The sequence below is a fragment of the Clupea harengus genome, chromosome 11 (assembly GCF_900700415.2).
Source record: "Clupea harengus chromosome 11, Ch_v2.0.2, whole genome shotgun sequence".
Classification (NCBI taxonomy): domain Eukaryota; kingdom Metazoa; phylum Chordata; class Actinopteri; order Clupeiformes; family Clupeidae; genus Clupea; species Clupea harengus.
In genome coordinates, this window is record NC_045162.1 from 3,638,367 (window position 1) to 3,663,997 (window position 25,631).

The window sequence follows — 25,631 nt, forward strand, 5'->3', positions numbered from 1 at the left end:
CCTCCTCCGAACGGGGAGGACACGTGCAGATCGCCACATGCAGCAGAATGCCATCAAAACAAAACACACACCACAGAATCTCCCGCAAGCCACGAAGCAGACCTCGCTCTCTGCCGATGAGAGCAGGGACATGAACACACACACACACACACACACACACACACACACACACACACACACACACACACACACACACACGCTGGTGGAGGCTGACAAACAACACAGTGGCATCCGTAAACACCAAGCAGCAGTGTGAGAAATTGGAGCACAGCAGATAAACATTCAAGTCTGCACACAGGCAGCGAGAGAGAGAGAGAGAGAGAGACAGACAGAGGGAGAGACAGACAGACAGACAGAGGGAGGAGAAGAGAAGCGTACGATCCCTGGGACTCACCGAATACTCCATGGTCCCCTTGGGTCTCTGGAAGGACATGCGACGTCCATCCTTCTTCTCCGTGCTCTTCTTCTGCCCGGTGTCTGAAAGCAATCGAGGGAAGGAACGCATTACATTCATGTTCCCCTCTCTCCCGCTCGCACTCTCGCTCGCTCGCTCTCCCTCTCTCCTCTCCTCTCGTTCCCCGTGTTCGCACCGCACCGCTCCGCTCGTTCACTCACTCACTCGCTCGTTCGCTCGCACACACACTTGCTCCTCAAAGCCCGGCGGGAAGGCAGCTCATTCGTCAGCCTGTGAGGGAGCGCGCTAGAGGGAGACGGCCAGCCAGCTAGCACTGTGGAGCCTGACTCTCTTTCTCTCTCTTGCTCAATATCCCCCCGGTTTTCTCTGCCTCCCTCTCTCTCTCTCTCTCTCCCTCTCTCCCTCCCTCTCTTCTACTTGCGCGCACACGCACGCTCTCTCTCTTTCTCTCTCTCTCTCTCCCTCTCGCTCTCTCTCAGCCGCCGCTGTGTGCTGGCTCCGTGTCAGTTTCAAATACGTTCTCACCTTGCTGCCTCTTCCCTTCTGCTGCCGCTGATATTCCAACGCTGGCTACCCTGACTTGCATCTGTCTGTGCTTGTGGCTGTGTGTGAGCATGTCAGTGCATGGGCGAACGTGTGAGAGTGTGTTGTGCATCAGTGTTTTCAGACATAATTGAGTGTTTTACGCGTCATCTTTTGTGTTCATGCATGAGTGTGTGTGTGTGTGTGTGTATGTCTGTGCAAGCTTAACTGGCTGTACGTATTTGTGAGAGTGTGTGTGTGTGTGAGTGTGAGTGTGTGTGTGTGTGTGTGTGTGTGTGTGTGTGTGTGTGTGTGTGTGTGTGTGAGTGTGAGTGTGTGTGTGTGTGTGTGTGTGTGAGAGTGTGAGTGTGAGTGTGAGTGTGTGAGTGTGTTTTCACATTAACATCAGGGGCGCGACTGCTGCAAGGTGAGCCTCCACATATCCAGCACACCAAGAGGCTGGCAGGTTCCCTGGCTTGTGTTGCTGCTGCGCTGCCCATGGGCCTCAGCTGCTCTGAGCATGAGTCACAAGCCGGCCCCGCTATTTCTGGGATTCGGGATCGCTTAGGAAAAACAGGGCCGGCCAGATGATTCCTCACAGCTATCTCCTCCTGCAGACTGGTGTGTTGTGTTTTCATGTGACCAAGTGTGTGTGTGAATGTGCGTGTGTGTGTGTGTGTGTCTGCTCGTAGAGGAGTTCTTCACATGTAGATGACAAGACTGCTGCCTGACTTAAAGAGGTTGATTAGTTGTTCAAGATCTTCTGTTTGTATATTCCTTTGTATCGCTTCTTTCTGTTCTGCCCACAAGGAGTGAGGCAAAAAAAAATAAACTAAAAACATAGTCTTTCCAATAATTGCTGAACGAGTTAACATAAGGTAGATTTTGTGTTGGTGAACAGTTGACAAATGTGCACTCCAAAGTCTGAAATCACTTTTGAAACGTTAAGTAAAAAAACATGCATGGAACAATGCACTTGATGAGTCCACCTACTGTCACTTACCATGCCATCCATCAATAACCACATTTTGCTGAGGTGAATGCTGTCTAATGCACTGAAAATTCATATGCCTTTATATATATGCCTTTAATGGACACTAATGGTTTTACCAGATACCTACGGTCTTGACCCGAGTTGCCTTCATTTCCACATGAAAAGGCAAAATGTAATGGTGACACAGCATTTGAAAGAGGTTCTACAGGAAGCTGTTAAGTATCGTGTTCAGTGTTTATGAAATGAAATAGTAGAGCAAGCATTAAATGCATGCATTACTGAACACTAAACAGATGAGAGGAAGGACACATGGACATGGAGTTCAAGATTAGCCTCTCCAGACGAGGGCGAGGATTTAGCTGAAAGAAGAAAGAAGGGGTAAACAAAACTAGGGATGAAGATGAAGATGAAGATGAAGGCTAAACAGAGGATGGATGTATACCCTGAGATGAAGGTTAAATGTTCTGTTTGGCAAAAAAAAAAAAAAAAGAGGGGCCAGGAAGTCTGAGACCCACGACATGTTGGTCTCTAGTTTCGCTCTAATAATGGGTCTGGGTTTTTGTGACCACTTCAGTTTTAAACTACGACCACAAGTGTGGACACATCACTGCAAACCTGTGACGATGCAGCATGATTTGAAGCCCTGGAATCACAAGCTGACCACTGGCTGATAAAATCAAACAACACAAATCTGACTTAGAAAGCAAATGACACCAGTAGAGTCTCGTTTCTCAAGTGAGATTCAAGAGAGATCCAAGTTGTGGCTACGGTCTTCACATGGTTACGCCAAACTGTCTCACGCAGCAAATGTGGGCCAAGGATACTGGAACTCTTTTCAATAACAAACCCTGACAAACTCAAACACTAGATTCAGATCTTACTTTCATAAGCCATATTAGATCAATCAACAAAGCATCTTTTTTATAATCTCAATGAAATAGGCAGAATCAAAGGCCTACTACCTAGTTAATGCTTTCATCTCCAGTAGACTAGACTACTGTAAGGGTCTCCTAACCGGATTCCCTAAAATAACCATCTAGGCCAGGGGTTTTCAACTGGTTTTGTCCCAGGGACCACCATTCTGACTAGAAAGTAATTTGCAGCCCACTGATGTGCCTGCACGCACGTGGGTGTTTGTAACCGGCACCGCCACGCCCCCTCCCCCTGCACAGATATTCTGCCTATAACACTTAAATATGTGAAATTATCAGGGTACATCGCAAGCCGCCGCCACGCCCCCTCCCCCTGCACAGATATTCTTCCTATAACACGATATTTTCACGATATTCAAGAGTAATCTGGAAATGTGTTGAAGTATCAAAGCGAATTTATATATAGTGTGTATATAGCCACGGACCCCCCGGTTGAAAACCCCTGATCTAGGCTACAATTCTAGGCTGCAAGAGTTTTAACCAGAACTAAGAAAACACAACACATAACCCCTGTTCTGAAATCTCTACATGGCTTCCTGTCCAATACAGAATTGATCTTGAAGTGCTTCTTATCACATACAAAGCACTAAATGGCTTAGGCCCTAAGTCTCTATCTCTGAGCTGCTTACAAATGATAACCCTTGTCAATCACTCAGGTCTATGGATACAGGGCTGCTAGTGGAACCTGCACTGCAAGCCAAACAGAACACAAAAAAAACTCTTTTCAACTCAAAAACTCTAAAAATGCTTTATGCTTTAATGCTTTTGTTTCATCTTTTTCTGCTAGCTATATCATTAGCTCTTTCATTTTTAGTTCTTCAATTATTTACCATCTTAGCTAAACTCCTATCTATTTAATCTTTGTCTCCATTTGTACTATGGCTACATTGCCTCTCACTCTCTTATGCCCCTGTACTCACTTTCATTTACTTGTCTTAACTTTTGTATACCCTGAGAAGAAGGCTAAATGTTCTGTTTGGCAGAGAAAAGTCAACAAAAAAAGAGGGACCAGGAAGTCTGAAACCCTCTAGTTCCACAGTAATAATTACCTTAACTTTTTTTTCTCCCCTGTTTCTATTGTTCTATCTATTATTTCTACCTCTATCCCTTAATATGACTGCAGTTGTTTTGCTCCTCATGTGAATCGCTTGGATTGGCCCCTTGGTTTGGATTGTGCTACAAATATAAATGTGCCTTTGATAAGTATTTGGTTTGCATTCATAGTACCACTGGCCTACTTACTGTATCAAAAGTGTAACAAAAAAAAACCTAAAAAACCTCTTCCAAGAAAGAATAACAAGAGCAGCACTGTTCAGTGGTGCACACAGGTCCTATGACCTAATGACTAAAAGCAGCACTGTGGTGGGAGCAAACAAAGGCTCCTCTCACGGGCCGCACGATGTGTTCTCAAGCCGAGGCCGCTGGGAGGGAGGGGCGTTTACAGAAGAGATCGTAGGGGTGGCACGGAGACTGTGCCCCGGTGGGTCACCCCTAGATGTCCCTTTCAGACAGTCGCTATGGAGATAGGTGGCCTTCATGACACATCAGTGTCATCTGCCTGTGACTGAGTAGACCCAGATTCCACACGATGGTCACAAATGGTGAAGTCGGTACAACGCTGAAAGAGTAGCATATTTCTTGCTGCTTTCTCAAGTCTGCCATTCCTCAGCGAATGAATGAATGAGATCTCTGAATCCACGGAGGCCAAACTGATTTAATCAGAGCTTGTGGCACTGAAAGGCTTCCCCTCATACACACACCACACCAACCCAACACCCCCCTCCAGCTCATTCTGCCCAGCAGGTCAACACCATTCCTCCACTGTTCAAATTCCTCACCAGGGTGAAATATCAATGTTGGAAAACTAGCAAGGGCGACTCTCTATCGCTGCCGGCATCTTGCGAGATTCTTGTATGTCGTAACTATACTACTATCTCCATTGGTCTCTCTATTCAAATCTCTATTGAATTCCCTGGTCCTGCCTATCTGCTCATAGAGTATCCTCTTCAGCAGATTCCAGTGGCTTGACTTCCTATGAAAAGATGCAATTGAGCCATTCATGAGTAGGATGCCTCATTTACTATGGAAAGGTGAAGGCTGTTGTTCATGGGCATTTCTGACATTTCATGAGACTCCAGGTCACAAGACTGTGAGCCATCATGACTGGACACAATGTGACACGCAGTCACAACTCCTAGGGTCTCTGTATTTCTTTATGTGCTACACGTTTTAGATTCAGCTTGCACTAGTTAGTCAGAAATATGTTTACAGAAGTTTGAGGGGCTCTCTGTTGATCGAAGACTCATGAACTTCAATCAAAAACATATCATGTCACACTCACCCTCTATGTGAGTAATTAATCACATTACTGAATAATAAGAACATATAAATCTATAACAGATTGTTAGTATTAGTTGTTAGTAAAGTATTCCCTTTGAGAATAATATGACCACTGCATTTCTCTGTTTGTAAGCAGTCTGGCTTCGACATGGAAGAATAAACAGCATTTATTTATACACATACATATGTGACAAACTCCCAACTGGCAGAGAGCACAGAGCCGGGCGATTACTCCCAGGTGACCTGTCTCTGTGCCAGCTGTAACAACCCCCCTGACATTATATTTAGCCCCTGCACTGCCCCCCCCCCCCCCCCCCCCCCTTCCTCCCACACACCCTCCCTCCATCCTTGGCAGAAAATGGTCATGGGGCGAGTAAATTGTCATAATGAGCAGGTGCCATGGACACACACACACACACACACACACACATACATACACACACACATACATACATACACACACAACACCCCCACATAAGCATACACACACACACACACACACACACACACACACACACACACACTCGTATACACACTGCAGATACACCCCCACACAAGCATACACACACACACACAAACACACGCATACACACTGCAGATACACCCACATCAAGGAAACAGTGTGAGACAGGAAGACAGGAAAGAGGGAAGCAGAGGGAGAGGATGACGAGAGAGTGTGATGTCTTGTCTTCTTTTATAGTTCAAACATCTACCAAATGATCCACCCGAAGAAACATCTACCAAATGATCCACCCGAAGAAAACGCACCGCTTCCCGAATGACTCAGATGATCTCAGAAGCAACAGAACAGAAACGCCCGTCTGAAAGCTCCTCTAATGGAGATCCATCCCTCATCCCTGGGTCCAATCCGTCTACCTCTCCTCACTGCTGCTTGTGTTCAAAAGGTACCCTCTAACCACTGCTTCTGGGTCTGGTTCCAGTCCGCTGGGCTCTAATCTACAGATTGGTAGGCTACGTCTAGGCTATGAGAATGCAGAGCGCTCCTGTTCAACAGTGCCACTACAAACTCCTCCTGGCCTCCCACCCTTCCTCCACCCTAAAGGAGGAAGCAGCTACAGAGAGATGGGAGATGTGAGTCAAAGCTTCCTTTCAGCTCCTCTTGGTTCTCCTACCGATGAGGTCAGGTCTGATTTGCTGTGGCTACACAAGCCTGGGTTCTGAGAAACCAACAGCAGAGCAAGACGACAACAACAAATAGGGGGGTGAGGGGAAAACACACAAAAACAAAAAATATTGCTGCACGCGTTAATCAATCACACATCACACACACACACACCCCCACACAAGCATACACACACACACACACACACACACACACACACACACTTGGTGGGAACAAATCACCCAGCACATCCACCACACAGAGGACTCTTAAAATGGCTCACTATGCTGGATATAGCAACACGCAGCGAGCCCGCTGTAGCGTGGCTAATGCCCGATGCAAATGTCTGGAAAACAATCTCCGACTGCATGCCTAATGTTGCCACGGGAACATTTTTCTCCACATTAGTGTGTTAGAGTATATTTTTCCAACTCAAAACACAGCACACACAGGAAATAGCTTAAAGTGAACATAACACTGCTTTTGTGAAATGAAAATTATTGTTATGATTAAATCAATCTAGGAATACTAGATTAAAACGTCTCTTCTCTGTGATATTCCACTCTTATGTTGAGTGAGAAAGAAAATGCCAAGCTATTCAGCCACAGCACAGAGGGTGGCCTTGAGTCCTGCCGGGGAGCCACAGCTGCAGTCACAGCAGAAGTCAGAGGAACAACACCACCAAACTCCTCAACAATTGTGTGGTGTGTCCTCGCTGTGAAGGCAGACCTCTGACAGGACTCAAACAAGTCATGGACAGGCAGCTCCATCACTTGTTGTCATGACAATCTCTGCACAAAAGCCCTGATGCACAAGGATTCCAGAATCAGAATCTTCCAGAGCAGAGACCCAAAACCAGCACGGGTTTGCAGGAGCTCAGCTCAGCTCAGTGAGTGCTGTGTCAGGGGTGGATGGGGAGGCGGCAGCAGCAGAGGGGTGTAGAGGATAAAGCTGGGGGGGGGGGGCTCTGTGGCGCAGAAGGCATCCAATTCATTAATATGCACCCCAGGTCAATTAATCAAACCCTGATCCTGTCCCAGGCTCGCTGTGTGTCACCCAACCCGCAGCCTCTCATTAGCGCTCACTCCAGGGTGACTAATCACACCATCATCCTTCCATCGGCCGCCGCCGCCGCGTTACTGCTCTGTGAGCGCCAGCAACTGTCTGCAAATCAAACAGCCCACTGAGCTGTACACTAATATGAACTGCCTCTCTTATGGATGTTAAGGCTGGGCAAAGTTTATCCACATTTTAAAACAAGGTCTAATTCTTGAGCAAATAACAAAAGAACAGACTATGATCTGTTAATGAATCACAAAAGGGGAAGGTCTGGTTATGATTCTTATATTCGTGCATCTCTGAGAACTTCATCATAAAAAAATGTTAATGGTCTACAGAAGGATTAAGAACAGGTCATCACTGAATTCTAAACACCTTGCTTCTTCATGTGAAGGGAAGGCTGTGTATCAGCACTTCAAAGCCCACAGAAGCAGAGACCAGTACCAAGAGCAGGACCTTTACCACAATCCCCAGGGAGAAAACAGGTTCTCCGCTTAAAAATTCGGATCCAGTTGTCTGATTCCTCACACTTTCAGGGCACAGACCAGGAACATTGACTAGCCAGATTCGGGTTACCCTAGGCTTACAGAGCACCCCTGAGTCACTGATGAGTGTCACAATGCCATTTGGAACTGACAGAGGGACTGGAGGCAGGGATTGGCTCTCCCAGTTTGACAGCATTCTGAATTCCAGACATGGCTGCTTGGAGAGATTTTCTGCTGAGATGGGCGATAGGAAGATCTATGGCAGCGTGGCTGGGACAAGACGTGACAGCCTGGATGGAACTTCCGTTCGCACCAACACCAAGGGTATTCTTCATCAAGGAGCATGGGGGATGCCTGTGACAGATTTACTGCAAAATTCAAACCCTTCCTGCAATACATAAGGCTGAGGAAGGGTATGCAGTATAAAGGGGGTGGGCTGGGGGGGTTGGGGGACGAGAGGGAAAAAAACAAGCAACCAGGGCATTGGACCACACTCAGTAAACATGCCATCCAATTACCCCGTCGGAAACGTTTGCTCAGGGTTCTCGGTCCAACTCCCACATATTGAATCCTGGGGGGGGGGTAATCGCTGACCTACTGTTCATCAATGCCCCCCCCCCTCCGACCCCCCGTCCCCCGAGCTCGCACCTTGACCTGGTCCTCTGTCATTCTGGCCATCAATCCCACACGAGTGCTAAACAAATAACGCTGCTGTTGCAACTCCACACTGGGATCAATGGTGGTCAGGGGTGGGTCAGGGTAGGCAGGGTGAGGCGAGCCGTCAGACCGCTAACTAAATGCTGAGGCCTGACATTTTCCCCCAGCGTAGCATTTCAACCCCCTGACTCATGAGCAACACTGAGGGGTAAGCTGGATGGATCACTTCTACACTTAAACACCACGTGGTGGACAGCTGAGGATTTAAAGGGGGGAGGTGCTAGCATCTCCTTTTGTGATGCTATACTGAGAGGTTGAACTTGTCCTTATTTATTTATTTTGGAGTTGAAGTTAGGTGAAAATAGCTTCAAAATCTCAGAAGTTGACAAACTGGGAAAGTTCTGCTTATGGATATTTATTCTGCCTAAACAAGGCGACGAGATTCAATCAATGTGAGAACACCATTTGTCACGCATTACCTGGGTTTGCCTGCTCCCTTTGTGCCTGGGCTGAATATTGCCTAATGTTCCACATAATAAGAATAATCAGAAAGCCTCTGCAGTGATACCCAGCGCTCAGTCGAGGGGAAAAGTGGCCATCTACACACACACCTCGCTAACCCCTCTGATGCACAGGACTGCTGCTACGGCTACCCCTCAAGCCCACACGGGAATAAAAATGCTAATGAGCGCTAGCTGGCGTCGTGGTATGAAACAAACTTTGAAGGCTGGCACTCACTTCTCGGTTTTTCTGTCAACCTCAAGCTAACATCTAGGTGTCTGTTCATCCCACTTTTTGTCACAGAGACTGAGGGTGTGTTACTATTTCACAGCGGGTGAGGCATTCTGAGATGGTCCGTTAATGTTCTACCCACAAGGCAAAGCTCCACACTTTGTCAATAACAAAGCTGACAACACTATGATGTTGTAGCCTAAGACCTGAAGCAAACTCGTCAGCAAAAACAACTGTAACTTGCCACTACTGAACAAGTGGGGCAGAGCCATCGCCACCAGAGTGCAGTGATCCAGTCTTCCTGAGTGAATGCATGCTAGTGTGGCGATGTTTATAGTATATGCTGATGGAAGGAGTGGGTGGGCTGCTGCTCTAAAGGCTGCCTCACGCTCTGTTAATACAGGCACTTTTTCTTCCTGTGGCCTGCACAGCCAAATACTCATTAACGTGTGCCTATACTCATTAACGTGTGCCCTAATAGGCCTTGCAATTAACCTGCCTCTGGGCTGCCACAAGAACGGAATGGCTGCTGGAGGAGGGGACGTCTAATTTCACACTGCAGATTTGATGATGGTTTGGCAGTAAATTAAAATGACTGCAACACAACTTCCCCATAGATTGGCTTTTTATTTTTGAGCCATGATTGGCTCCAAAGATCTTTTACATTGTGTTCATTTTCATCACAGAATAACACTGTGGCAAGAGGGCCTCTGAACCCCCTTTCCCTGCATATTTTTGTATGACTTCCAAAATCGCTTACTCCTGATTGAAACTGGTGGAATTAAAATAAAATTCTCTTGAATCATGTGCGATCAGCTAATCAAGAGTGCCACTGATTAATTCAGTCAAGTATGCAGAGCAGGGAAAACACACAGAGCAAGGTGGCTATACTATAATACAACGAATAATACTTTAATATTCATTTGGTGTTTCAAATGTATCTTTAAAAACGGCAAACTGTCTCAGTGACACAATACAGCATGAGCCGTTAAACAGCAAGGTAAGGTAAACATTCAGGAATGGTCAGGAATAGGACGCCTTTAGGCTACTCTGTTAAACAGCAAAGCAGCCTGTAACGTTAACTGTTATGAATAAAAAGTGAAAGGTGAAAGGATTCCAAGTGTAAACAAGACCAAGAGCTCCCCTGATGGCTCTGCTTCACCACACCGTCGTTGGAGGAGATGGGTAAGGTAAACCCCTGACTGAGCAGAGAAGCTAGACACAACACAGCGCGCTGGATGACTGCTGTTTGCGCTTGCAGAAGTAATTAAGTCACCTGATAGTGCCGATTTTAAACTACGCAGCTAAAACTTAACATGTGCGAGATTAATGTTGCCAAATTCGAGCCAGATAGACACATTTCAATGAAACGTTAGACTCGCACATATAATGTAATAAACGTGGCATAACTGTCAAACCTGTTGTTAGCATTGCACCAGCGTTCTCCCCCTTGGATGCAGAATCGGACTGGTCTGCGAAGTGAACTTCTCGCGTTGGCACAGGCCAGATTCTACTCGTTACTGCGTCTCTGACAGCCCGGGCGCTGCTCCCCGTCAGCGACATAATGTAGTCCATGTTGCAATCTGGTGCAGCCGTCGTATATTCGCACTGAATGTCCTATTAAACTCGTTAATTACAGTATTCTGACATCGCGAAGTTTTGTGGAAGTTGTCAAAAGTTGTGCTGGTTAGAACGCACCGCGACGTTCCACCACACCGCATGCATACAACCAGGAACTGAAAGACATCAACAACTGCAAAACTTTTTTTCCACTCCCGGGAGTGGCGTTAAAGAAATCCTTTCAACCGCCGCTAACCCTTTCGGTGCTAGTTACGTGTATTTTGTAGGCTACAACAAACAGTTCAAGAAAATTACTAACATGGATTTATAGTAATGTCAAGCCGTGCTTTCCCCAGAATATATATTTTTTCACGTACACGACTGACAGATCATTGTATTCAAGGACTCCACAGCGATCTTACTACAACCTTTTTAACGGTTCAACAGACCTCATATTTTAACAGAGTGCACAACAGAGCACATTGAAGCTCTAGGAAGAGTAATCTATATATTTTCCCTCTCAACTTAGTCAGCATGTAATAGGCTAGATCACTCATACTACCACACTGCCAACTTAAGTGTCCCTCTCAGCACAGGAAAGCAGTATGCCCTGACCCTCCCTCTCCCTCTCCACTGCTCCGGTGACAGACAGCCATGGGCCTGCGGTCGACGTAAATGAGACTGGAAAAGGGAAAAGACTAACGGACCAGAACAAGGTTTATTAATTGGGTAACAGAATTACATTGTACACCGGACTGGGTCTCATACATAAGTCATTAACACAAATGCAGATATGGTATAGCCTACAACTGAAATCCGGGGTAAAAAGAAAAGAGAAGGGAGACAAAAACAAGACTGCTTGAGTCTGATAAAAAAAAAAAAGTGAATGACAATACCAGCAGTGACTCACTGGAGGTGCTGGGTGTAAAATGCTTCCCTGGCACAGTGCTTTATTACACAACAACAAAGATAAAAAGAAAATAAGGAAGTGAAACAATTACATTGCAGTGAGGAACACGAACAGGTTCCATACCACACCATACCCTTTCCTTTAAACTGCTGAGATGATTGGATTGGAAACATACAGCTGCTGCATATGAGATATGTTGCTCCTAAAACGGTTATGCTGATGACAAGCCTCTCTTTCACAAATTCTGTCCAAAGACAATCCAGCCACAGAATAACTACATAGACTCAGGCCTGTTATAATGATATACACAAGTGAAGCAAAAAAAAAAAATGTAGCCCCCCCAATCAGTCAACTAATTCGAATTTGCTGTGTATGCTTGAAATGTCATAATTAGTGATCATCTAGATATACATTTTTTTCACTCCTGGGAATTAATTGCTCCCCAAGGGGCTAAAAAAACCCTGCCCTCTTGTTCTACCTTCTAAAATTTTGGGACTGCATAGTGCAGGCTGTCCCCCCTCTACTGGTGTGTTCTAGGTAATGCAAGATATGAATTAATTAAAAAGCTGGAGGCGCACACACACACATTGGGCTCTATGAAACGGCACGCTCTCGAAAATGGCTGCTGTTGAGCAATATGAAAAAAGGTGTTTAACCACTGCTGCTGCCTCTGAGGCAACAGAGGGCCGAGAGACAAGAGAACTGCAGTGCCTTACTGCTGTAGCTGGGCAGCGAGAGAGAGAGAGAGTGTGTGTGTGTGTGTGTGTGTGTGTGTGTGTGTGTGTGGTATGGGAGGGGGTTCAGAAAGCCCGTGATGGATGAAGGTGTCGCCCTGCTCTGCCGCCGTGGGGATTAAAATTGGTCCCCCCTCCTCATCTCTGTCGTGACCTTCCACATCCTGGGCGTCCCCAGTCATTTGGCACGGGGCAGGGCGCCGCAAACGCATTTTTAAAAAGGCCATGGAGCTGCGCGGCTGACCTTGTTGGCGCCGTAATATAGCGAGGGGCGCGCCCAGTGTGCCCATCAAATCATCTGTTACACAGCCAGCGGGTGGCCAGAGGGTGGCACAGAGGGCCGTCTCCCCTCGCCCGCACCCGCGCTCCGGAGCCAGAGACCTGTCTGCCTGGAGGGAAGTGGTGCTACCCTGCCTCACCACACTATATCTGACCTCCGGGAGAATAAAACCGGATGAAGAAGCAATCACTCCGTCTCCCACTCGAACCATTTTGTTTTCCCTCAGCAAGCTGAGCTGTAATTAAGACACAACTTCCTTTGCAGATATGCGGAAAATAATCACTTCAATAAAACAAACCTCGTTAAGAGAGTTAAAACATTTTGGACCCCCCCAGCTCTTACTGATGAGCGTACTAGTTTGCAGTGGAGTATGTGAGGATAGTATAGTAATAAAAAGTAGTATTCTATCAGTTTTCTTATAAAAGAGAGTAGTAGAAAGGACACATTAATGACATTAAAGCAGCATTATGGAGTTTCAGCCCAAAACTAGCGGGCTACCTGTCCAAAATGCATGCAAAAACCTTGCAAAATCCACCAACATCCCATTTGATACTGATAAAAGCTTGCTAACATGCTAACTGGTGTCAATTGTGCTGTGAAGGCTTATCTGACATATTGTGGGGTGTTCTTACCCGAACAACAGAACTACATAGTAGAACCCGACCGATAAAGGATTTTTAAGACCAACACTGATTTTAATATTTGAGGATTTAAAAGTCTGATAATGATATATCTGCCAACATTCATTTTTAAGAAAAACACATAACAAAGATTTCCCTCAACATTTAGCATAGAGATTCAATAGGTCTGATCAAGATCGGATATAATGGTGTAATAATGTTGTTATACTAGGTGTCAATCTTCACTGACCTCACGATTCAATAATGATTCAAAGGGTAAGGATTCTCGATGCACCACAATGCATCTTGGCCTTCGTGTGTTTTATTAATAAATACAAGTACTTTGATTTGAAATAAACAGCTATTTTTAAAAAAGAAGAAAGATTTACATTATATAAAAAGCAAAAGAATACCCAGCAGTAGGCTTATGTCTAAATACTAAATATTTTGTGATCTACTGCATTGTAAATACAACTTCTATAAAAAAAAATCACATTAAAACAGCCCAGTTGGCACTGATAGAAGCTTGCCAACACACTAACTGATGTCTTTTGGCAGTATAGCTTGTAATGTCTTCCATTTTTGCAGAGTGTTCCAGCCCGGACCACAGAACTACATAGTGCATATCCTGTATGGGATACACATGTGCAAATCTCATTACACATTTAGAGATCGTTTTACACCTTTACAAATCTGATTACGCACACAAGGGTTGATAACTCTTAACAAACATTTGCAAATAGTTCTGCTACAGTAACGACCCAATTCATTGCGTAAACTCAAATAAACTAAAAAAAATTGCTGTACAGGAGTATAATAATCAGAGGTTTCAAAGGAAGACGTTCAGTTTAAAAGGATTCATGTACCCCTGGTATAAGAATGGGCTGTAATCCCCAGGGAGCATACACAGCGACAAAATACATATCTCCACTGTGCCAAAGGTTACTAAGGACCAAAGCAGCGGTCCCCTGACTAAATGTGAAGTCTTGACAGACACCACTGGGATTTGCAGGAAGACTTAACCTGTGACCACATTGGAGAAACTGGGTCCATTTCCACGCTTTCTCCAGTCCTTGTACGAGCCACCCGAAACAGGCAAGATGACGGCTCATTTAAGCACGGCACGGAGCTCTGTATCACCAGCAGGCAGAGGTGGAGACGAGGACGTGAAGAAGAAGGAGGAGGAGAGAGAGAGAGAGAGAGAGAGAGAGAGAGAGGAATCTGTGCCACAGCTAAGACAGGACTGCTAATCCTCAGAAGAGGAAGGATGTCATTATGAAACAATGAGCAGGGCTCCCAATAGGCAGCAGAGAACTCTGGGGGGAAAAAAGTGTGGCCATGCATACCCAGATATTGCATAACTGCAAAAACACAGACACACACACACAGACACACACAGACACACAGACACACACACACAGACACACATACACACAGACAGACACACACACACACACACACACACACACACACACACACACACAAAAACAAACGGCATGTGCATATCGCTCGTAGGGCCTCTGTGTTTATGGTACCAACTACCCTGATACAAATGGAGCAGCGCTCGCTCGATCGCTCGCCCACTCCTGGTGCCACCACCTCCTCCTGGTGCCACCACCACCTCCTCCTGGTGCCACCACCACCTCCTCCTGATGCCACCACCTCCTCCTGGTGCCACCACCACCTCCTCCTGATGCCACCACCACCTCCTCCTGGTGCCACCACCTCCTCCTGGTGCCACCACCACCTCCTCCTGGTGCCACCACCACCTCCTCCTGATGCCACCACCTCCTCCTGGTGCCACCACCTCCACCTGATGCCACCACCTCCTCCTGGTGCCACCACCACCTCCTCCTGGTGCCACCACCACCTCCTCCTGGTGCCACCACCTCCACCTGATGCCACCACCTCCACCTGATGCCACCACCTCCTCCTGATGCCACCTTCTCCTGGTGCCACCACCACCTCCTGGTGCCACCACCACCTCCTGATGCCACCACCACCACCTCCTGATGCCACCACCTCCTGGTGCCACCACCTCCTCCTGGTGCCACCACCACCTCCTCCTGGTGCCACCACCACCTCCTCCTGATGCTAAGGAGCTCTACTTCACATATCCTGAGTTGTGTTCGATGACTATCTGAATGGAGCTATATAGAGAAGGGTTACAGTCATACTGTGGATAAGGTGGAAATATAACAGCATAGATATAAAAATAAAACAGAATGTATAAAAAAAAAAAACAGCAAAAGTGGATGGATCTAGCTTGAATGTTAACTTATAAACTGATTACTTTGCGTCTTCTTCGAGCACATGGTGGAATGAAGGGAAGGGACTGCTTGCTAAGTGGATAAGGTTAATCAGGGATAATGACAGTGTTTGGTGTCAGGTTTGACATCCTTTGGTATTACCATCCGTGGGATGGTGGCTGAAACAATGGGCTTGTTTGTAAACAAACAGTCACAAAAGACCAGCCTCCTCTCCCTCGTGCTAAGACAGGGTGCCGCAGCAGAGAGACAACACTGCGTGGTAATGAGAGAGAGAGAGAAAGACTGACATAAGCAAAAGGGAGAGATAAAGTTCAAGTTCCAGTTCAAGCAAATGAAGAAGGGGCTATTAGCAATCATACACAAGTTTTTGAATGAGGTCACAAATAACAAGAATGTTCTATTTTGCATGGGCTCCTCGCTCTAACATCTCCGCTACTGCCAATCCCCTTGTTGCACCGCAGGCAAGTGAAGAATGAACATATCTCGCCCCCTCCAGATCAGGGCCACCCTACATAAGTGCCATTCCCTTTTTTAAAGAAATTATTGTGGCAACGGAGTAGAATGATGAAGCCGGGAGTTCCCGGTGCCCGCCACACTGACGGCCCTGGCAAGAAGATGTGACACAAGATGTGACACAATCTACACAGTGGATGGATTCTTGAGGACCAGCAAGGCTTTGGGAGCAGAGCCAGAGTGTGTGTTGTGTGTGCTCTCCCCCTCCTGGTCAGGTCGGAGAGGACGGCACATTTCGATGTACGCTTGTGTGAATGGCGGTGGTTCTGCCCCGGCTCCAAGGTTGGACAAGAGGACCAGTCAGGGATACACAATTCATTTAGCGAGACCACTGCCACCTTTTTCAGGGGGTCCTGGAGTCCACTGTGGCTCCAAGGACAACGTCAGTTGTTCTGTCACAGGAGACAGTAACAGGGGTTTTTACTGGCTCCTGAAAAGTCATTTAGAGAGACACATGATTTGGTAGCAGGCGTCACGGTGACCATTCAAGGGGCCAGGGTAGCCTCCATCGAGACTCACCTGCTACATGTTGGGAGTTGTTTTCGGGTGGTGTGAAGATCGTGTCATCGCCCCTGTGACATGTCCCATCAATCATATTTTCTCCTTTTTGCAGTCTGCTCTGCAGGGCAACATCTATCATCAAGGTATGCACTACTGCAATCTCTGTGTGTCATGAGGAGTTGCAGGGTACGGCAGTTTTTTCTCACCCTTTTTAGCACCATTTCCTGATGGATGCTTTCAGGTTAAGGCCACTACAGTGGGTTATGGTGCCGCTGTGGGACCTCTCCACCCTTGGGGAAAGCCTCGGTGGGACCTTGGTATACCTCTTGTCCTCTTAAAGACAGCACTGCTAGCCTTGACCTCAGCAAAGAGAGCGGTGCTATGTGCACGCTATCAGTTAGCCCACAATGCCTTTTGCTGAGTGTGGATAGGGGTGGTGTGTTGCAGCATCCTAACCCTGTTCACACGCTGAAGGTTATTACATTGCCATCGCCGGGCAGTCGGCTTTGCCACAGGGGTCATCACATTGGTTGTGTGATGCCATCGCGGTTGAATATGTAGTGAACGGTTGCCCAGACGCAGACGCAGACGCACTTCAGTGCTAGCTAGCTAATACGACAATTTTGTTAGTGGATGGGGGACTTCACCTTACTTGTGTACCACCAACAACCAGCCAAGTCAAGGCTGATGTGAAACCATCCTGGAGGTTTTAGTCGAGGAAATCTTGTTTTGGATAGTTGTTTACCTTATTCCAACTTTTAATGTGGTTTGGAAGAGTTCAGCTGTGTTAGCTAGCTAGCACTTCCACCACCAAGCTTAACGAGAAGTCTGCTAGCCTGTCAGATATCCGTGCTAAATCTCCTTAAAGGCTCAGTTTTCTGGTTCGGCAGCTTATAAAAACGTAGATCTGGGTTCTTTACTTTGTTGGTAGCGCATCTCATCACACAGCTGGTTTCAGGCATGTTTCCATTTGTTTGTGACGAGGAGTTGCAGTGCAGCAAGGGGATTGGCAGTAGCGGAGCTGTTAGAGCAGGGGTTCTCAAACTTTTGCAAGCTGGGCCCCCCCAAAGCTGGTTAGGGGTAGTTGGGGCCCCCCCAGCGCGCGGCCCGCCGCCACCACCCTCAACTACACCACCATATATAGATAGATAGATAGATAGATAGATAGATAGATAGATAGATAGATAGCATATTGTTATTGATAGGCCTGACATGTCAAGGTTAGGCTATTGTTAGGCCCATACAGAAAATTATTATTTTTATATTATATTCAACTATTTATTATTATTATTATTATTATTATTATTATTATTATTATCAGTAATAGTAGGCCTATTAGTAGGCTATTCATTATTATCACCATCATTATGTTATTATTATTATAATTAATGATTATCGACCAATTATTATTATTGTATTATTATCATAATAATAATTAGTGTTATTATTGCTATCATTTGGATACTGTTATTATTATGGGCCTCTTGTGATCTTTACAAAAAAAATCCTACAGGTCTGTCAATGTGAGACATGAGCCTGCTTTGCACTGCAAAGGTTCTCAAATCTTGGGGCAATGTTTGACAAACATATCCTCAGGTCATCCTCGATCTGTCCGCGGTTGCGGTATTTAGTTTTGAGCGCAGTCAGTCTTGAAAAGCCTGCCTGGCACAAATATGTCGACGCGAAAAGGAGGCGCATTTTTAAGGCTATGTCGCAAAGCTGATCATTGCTATCCAGAATGACGAAATAGGGGAGATGCTTAAGTCTACTGTCACTCTTCAGCTGCTCTTTCATGTCTATTGACAGCTCGTCTGCTGAGCAGAGAAATGGATCCCGAACTTAGGCGAATGAACGGTAGTCCTCTTTGAAATAGGACCCAAACTGATTTCTGATATTCGGGGTGATACAATGTCATTTGACATAAGTATTGCGCTGAGTTTAGCTCCTATTCTACACGTCTTGCGCGGCCGGCAAAATCCGTGTTTCGGCAATTGTATGGGGTTGGCCAAGCTTAGCAATTCTATGAGCAACTACATAAGATGCCTCCAGACACTGCTTGGAGATGGTGGTTCGTTGTTGCTGGAGGCCATCACGTTCATGTTTAAAGAAGTCCACAGGCTTCTCTTTCTGACTTTTACGAATCAGAAACGTGTCCATAGTTGTGTTTGTTTGCTGATACAGTGTGTGTGAAGTTAATAAGGTTCTAATTTCAACGTCGTGTTCTTGTATGTGTGGTTGTGAACGACATGGATAAGGATAAGGCTGTGCTAGGCAATGATTCCAAACAAAACTAACTGTACACAATGTAGACAGGGACAGCACAAAATAGTATTCAAGTGCTGGTGTTTTATTTGTTGCAACACGGTGGATGATACAAAAATGTAAAGGTAGGTGTTAAGGAGAAAAGGGCTAGCTGCAGTTGGAAAAAGGTAGCTAGCTAGGCTAGCTCTCGGGGCTACGAGCTTTTTCAAAAGACTGGAGCAAATTACTCCTTAGAATAGGCTACGAATAGACCTACTGCAAGCGCAGTAAGGTATTACTAAGGAAGGAGTGAGTCTTTAAAAAGACTGTTTATAAAGCAATGAATATCTGAATGATACAGGAAACAAGAGAAATTGAACAAACTGCAGAGTCGTCTCAGGGTGAGCGCTTACCAATGCCTGCGGTTTTTTTTTATACTCGGAAACTTAGGTGCAACTCGCGTTCAAATGATAAAACTCCGTTTTGATTGGTGGATCAGGAGCAAAACCGTATTTGATTTGTTTGGGTCAGTCCAGCCCCTTGCATTTCGCCACTGAGGGAGCTTTCACTAACCAGTGACAGGTCGGACTTAGTTTTTTTTTTTTCTCCGTCTGTGACATCGCGCCCCCCCTGGAGAGTGTTCGCGCCCCCCCAGGGGGGCGCGCCCCCCACTTTGAGAACCACTGTGTTAGAGGACGGAGCCTATACTCGTTTAGCTGGAGTCACATCCAGTTACTATAGTTTCTGAGTATGCCTACATTGGGTATATTTCTGCCCTAATTTAGCAACAAAGTACCCAAATATCTGGGTGTTCCCTCAGCGGACATGAATGGGTACAAAAAAAAAGCAGTAACTTAAATGGAGTGAAGTGTCAGGTATTGTGAAAGATTAGTTTTAAGCTTGACTGCATTGATTGGAATGTCTGTGGATGTCTTGCCTCTGATGGCTGCAGAAATAATGACTTGCCGTTTGGGAGCCTGCAGACTTTAATAGAGGAATCCCTAACAGAAAATTAGGGCTTCAATTAAGTAGGTCATTGTGCACTACATAATAGTCTTAAAATGGGTCCCTTTGAGGTTTGTAGTCTAGCAGCAGTAGTTTATTGTCTCTGCATTAAAATCAAACTCCTACTACAAAGAAGTAAAAGTAAAGGGTGTACTGGGTTGTCAGTAGTGTGCACACCTGGAAGATAGTCATTTGCTGGTCTGTACTGTTCACAAAGGACTCTCTTGAGAGAGACTGCAGTAGGCTCTAGAAGGTTCTCACTGGAGAGTAAGAGAGAGAGTTTTTAATGAGACCCCCCCCCCCACACACACACACTTAATCCAACACTCTCTTCCCCTAGAGCAGCTCTAGTTATTAAGCTCCAGTTGAGAACAGTGGGCTGACATGGAAGCCGGCAAGCTGGCCAGTCATATACTCAATGATTCTCCTCTGTCGTCTTGAATCTTGGTTAGACCACTGACTGACTTTAAAAAACACATATGGGCTGTAGCTACAAAATAACCACTGATAATTCCACACTGTGCTCCTCTACAGAGTGTGAAGGAGAAACTCCAACGCTAAGCAATTGTATTTCCTCCCTGGTGGCTGAGGTGCCAAAACAGAGGCAACCAAAAGGCAGATAACTGTGTCAGAGACACTGGCGTATTATCAGTGTAAGCTACAGCGAAACCATGTGCTGTTCGAACAGCAGAATTCTTGCTGCTGGCTGTAACATTTTCTACCCTGATTCTAACAGCACGCAGAGAGATCCAGCTGACAGGCCGAGAGACCAAAACATCAATGACGGACGAGACGGTGGGCCGCCGATGGATGAGCAGGCTCTTGGGCGCTATAATCCTATCCTATCCAAATCCTATTCTGAAGCCATGACATACTTAAAATGGCTTAAAAGGAAATGATGAAATAATAGATAATGCTCAGCAATTATCAGATCCAAGACTGCAGGGACGGCTGAGCCTTCATAATGGAGGTGAGGACATAATCCTTTTGTAGTGTCTGCAAAACGCAGCCATGCTTCTGTGCGTCCTTCTTCTGCTGCTGTTGCATGAGGACAGTAAAGTCTTTAAGGAGAACACTCCACAGAAGACGGGCCAGGCAGGACAGCAGCAGTGTGGGAAGCAGTGTGGTGGCGTTATGTAAATCAGGGCCATGAATCTGCTGTCTGGAGCAGCGGTGGCAGCGGCGGTGCACCCCCTCAGCTCAGCTCCAGCCGGGGGCCTCCCACGCTCCTGAGAATCGGCAGCGGCTTGCGGAGGCGAGGAGGCTCCCGGTGATTGATTGCCTGCTCAGACCCCGGAAGCGGTGCGAGTCACCGGACAGGGCAATCTCTCACAGACAACCCTTCCCCCCCACGCCCCCCCCCCCACCTCACACCCGCAGCCCTCACCTCCCACTAATCTTAGGTCTGACGCCCCGGCACCTCCATCGAGGGCCCTGGGCTGGCCAGTACTCTCTCAGTCTGAAGATGCAGCAGCTGCCTCGGCCCACCCGGTGCATGTGGGATGAGCGATGAGACGTCCTAGAGCAGGGACCTCCATGGGTCAACGCGGGATAAAAAGGATGGGAAAAATGGCAGGGGATGTGTGTGTGTCTGTGTGTGTGTCTGTCTGTCTGTGTGTGTGTGTGTGTGTGTGTGTCTCCCTGATTCATTGAGAGTGTTCCTGATTCATCAGAGGGGCCGCGCCCTTATTGCTGAGCAAATGAAGACATCAGACTGAGCAGGTGTGACAGACCGCAGACTGCCGCTGTCTTGGGCCATAAGGGTTAGTGTAGGGTGGATGAGGGAGTGAGTGAGGGAGTGAGCGTGCGCGTCCATGAGTGCATGATGATGGCCGTGTGTGTGTGTGTGTGTGTGTGTGTGTGTGTGTGTGTGTGTGTGTGTGTGTGTGTTCTTAAGCGAAGGAAAGAAGAGGGCTGTGCAAAGGAGTGAACCCGGCTGTCTCCACTTCAGCTCCGGCACAGGCGAAAGGGAGCGAGGAGGAGAGGAGAGGAGAGGAGAGGAGAGAGTCCATCAGATACGCACCAGCGCTCCCCTTCATACAGGCCAATTTATTAAAACAATAGAGCTCAGCCCCTCTCTGAAGGTTGGAGCCCTTATAATAAAGCTGACAGCCTGACGGAGAACAGGGTGTGGAGGGGGTGCGGGGGTTGGTGGGGGGAGGAAGGGAGGTGGAAAAGAGACAGTGAATTAACACAGACATGTTCCCGCTCATGATGATGGCTGGGACGATGTCTCAGACATGGAGGAAGTGGGAACATGTATTTGCCGACCAGGCGTCTTGTGAAAGGACAGATTATTTGACATGCATTCATTTGAAATGGCCTCAGATTCGACATAAACAATGCCGATGTGTCAAGGTCGTTCCAGTCCACATCTTTTCCGAAGACAATAATTTCCAATTTGCATGAAATAAAAGAGCTCCGATTACACTATTCTAAATAGAGAAAGCTAATATGAATCACCCGCTCAGAGATCTTTGGTTGCCAAGGTTAAGAGTCAGCTGCAAACACAGTGATTGGGTGAGTGGTCGATGATCATTCATACTTACATTCAGTACTTAAACAATGTTTACAGTTTCTAAATTACCAATCCAATGAAGTCTGTACTCCCAAGATTCCTGAACAGATTGTACTTCGGTGATTATGATTCAGCTTTTACAGATGGAGTTGCGATACATGAGGAGTTTGATTTCACATCGTAACACATTTAGACAGACGCAGACTGCTACATTTAAGACAAATTGCCAAATTTTGCAGCAAGTCTGATGGAAATATGACACAAAAAGATATCAGCAAGCAATCTCAAGCCTTATAATTAAATTTGGCTTTTTTTCCTCTCCGTCACTTGAGAAAGCTACCAAACCTACGGGGCGATATTTTATTCCCCGCCATTAAAGCAAACATCGTAAGGGTAGGCATGATCCTATTTAATTTCCTTCCAATTAATATGCACCAGGAAGCAGCCGACTGTTAAATATTCCAACACACCTTATTAGAGGAGCAAAGTGTTTCCTTTTACATTAATGGGACTTAATTATCATGCACCGGCACGAAGGGAGAGGCTCACATTTCTGTAATTAGCCTGACATTGTTCACAATGTCCACTGTCAGTCATGACGCTCAGGCCTGCCTGTACATGAATCATCATATCGTCATATTTCAGAGGAACGGTCTCCTAACAATTTGTGAAAATTACGGATCGTTAAACAACGTAGTCAATGGCCCCTTTATTTTGTGTGGATTTTGTCCTCTTCTGCATAATAGGTGCAACAAGCCTATGTTCCCGGTTTTTCAGATGAGGCTACGTGGAAGTCCTTGCTCCCAGCGAACGCAAACAGTTCAAGGCTGTCCTGTTCACAGCTGAAGGAGGGCATTCAGTCAAACACAGGGAGGAGGGGTGGGAGCGAAGGCAGTGATGAATCACAGATTGTTGGGCTTAGCGGACTGTCTCCAGTGCTCGGAGCTCTCCATCTCCCCATCTCAGAGGCAACCGCGCAAGGCCAAGCACAACTTTTAATGAGGTCAGATTAATATCAAAGCAGCTGACAAAAACGCTCCTCTTGGAAAACTTACAAAGCAATATTAAACAAACAACACAGCCAACTCCAAAATAAAACATGGGCTTGTGGAGGTTTATTTCATTCGGGGACAAAAAAAAAACACAGTTTTCTGTAATGCAAGACCATAAATCCGTTTCGCGAAAACTAAAACAAATATCAGGTGTTATACGGACTGGCAGCTCTTATTTTCCCCACTGCAGGAGAATGAATCAATAGCCGCAGCAGACCACACCGGTAAAACTGCTTAGTCTTCATTTGGGGCGCCGCGGGTAATCAATCGCCGTGGGTAATCAATCGCCGCTGGGTTGGACAACGGTAGCAGCAGCGGCGGCGGCGGCGGCGGCGGCGGCGGCTCTCTCTCCGAATGGAACGAGAAAACAGTGGGATTACTCTGGCCGTGGCATTTATAAATTGAACACATCGCGGAGAGAGCCTGGCGAGAGAGTCCCCGCTTGGCGTAATTACATGGCCGAGGCGATAAATCCGACCCCGTGATCTCCGGCGGTCGTGCCGCAGTAAATCCAGGCCTCGGCCGGACCCACCGGCCAAACAAAGCAAACTATTTTCATTGCTCTCCGGGGGCCACCACCATGAATCTCCGCACCCCCCGAAGTCAATCCTCCGCACCAGTGGGATGCTGGGAGTTTGGCCTCCGCAGAGACACGGGGGTGTGGGGAATGGGAAACGGAATGGTGTCAGACATACCCAGCACAACTCCAACTCCTGTCCTGTCTGGTGACTTGATGGTAAAACAGATGCTGAGGTTGAAATGGTCCCTGTTTGATTGCATCACCATCTGTCCATTCCCCCCCCCCCCCCCCCCAATCATCCATCTATCAAACAGTCATCATCCATTTGATCCCAAGAAGAGAGTCAGGCAGGAGAGAAAATGTATAGCTCTCTCTCTCGTCACACAGCCCCAAGGACTTGGAAAGACGCTCTTCAGTGGCGTGAAACATGAATCTAAGCTAAGACACACAAGCAATACACCAGAGGGGAGATTTACAGCTCATCTGACCCCCCGCTTTACAGCTGGTCTGCTTAACCTTCGCATTGTATCTCTCTCTAACAGTAAACTACCCAGAGTGCTGGAGACACTTTAATCTAGTGTGACATTGAGCGGACAGCCCAAAGTTACACCGTCATGCACTCGTTAAGTGTCATCTTTATTCATGGTGGTGTTGGATGCAAGGTGCGTAACTCCAATGAGTGGTGTGTGTGTGTGTGTGTGTGTGTGTGTGTGTGTGCAGGGGTTGAATGTTTTGCCCTGTGTGAGTTAGCCAACACACACTGTGAAGCTGTGACAATGCCGTTGTCGTGCAAAACATTGTGGGTGTTTCTTTCTGGCTAAGAGCTTTAGTGGCGGCGGTGGGAGTGTGTTGATAGCCTCAGCAAGGCATGTGGCAACACACGATGACTACACAAACGTCAAACCCCAGGAACACGGACGTATTATGTTCTGTTTGAGGCCATCTCAGTATTAAAACGGCACAATTACTCTCAGGGGAAGGCTGAAGCATTAACTTACCCTTTGAAAAGAAAGGGCTCCCTGCTCTCCCAGGTTCTTTCAGTCTAGAAACACACCAACACAGTCACTCAATCACACATGCTGGTGCATTCACAGGCAACCCCCAGCCAGCTTCTGGACACACACACACACACACACACACACACACACACACACACACACACACACACACACACACACACACACACAATAGTCACACAGAAATAGTCACACACAGACACCACTGGTTTTTATCAACAAAGCCACCCTTGAGCTGGCCATGGTGCAGGCTGTGGTTTATGATCTATGCCACATGGCACAGAGATAGCAGGTCTTCCACAGGATAAACCTCCCTCCTGGTGTGTGTTGGATGTTGTGGGTTCGTCATGTGCGCTCAAGTTCAAAAGCATGTGTGCCAACATGTGAGTTGGAGACAGGAGACATGCATTTGGAGCTTAAAAGGTACATGAGCGATAGATATTGTTTATATATTTTTACAAAAACGGGGGTCTTTCCCACAACAGAAGCACAGAAAGACACACACACACACACACACACACACACACACACACACACACACACACACACACACACACACACACACACACACTGAGAGCCTTGGGTGGTTACAGCACATCAGGGCCGGGTCAGCCCTCCACTTATGTCAACAG

General features: G+C 46.7%; 1 protein-coding gene across 7 annotated transcripts in view; it reads right to left on the reverse strand.

Moving 5' to 3' along the window:
• The window catches only part of oxr1a (oxidation resistance 1a), a 147,995-nt gene that overhangs the window by 49,741 nt on the left and 72,623 nt on the right, over positions 1-25,631 (reverse strand). For 5 of the 7 annotated variants that reach the window (XM_031576119.2, XM_031576123.2, XM_031576122.2 and 2 more), the window contains one exon: positions 395-477. In XM_031576119.2, the coding sequence (XP_031431979.1) occupies positions 395-477 (83 nt within the window). Of the gene's footprint in view, positions 1-394; positions 478-940; positions 1,056-10,677; positions 11,065-25,631 lie in introns of those variants that run through there. The other 2 variants (XM_012823144.3, XM_031576121.2) reach the window with 2 other exon arrangements.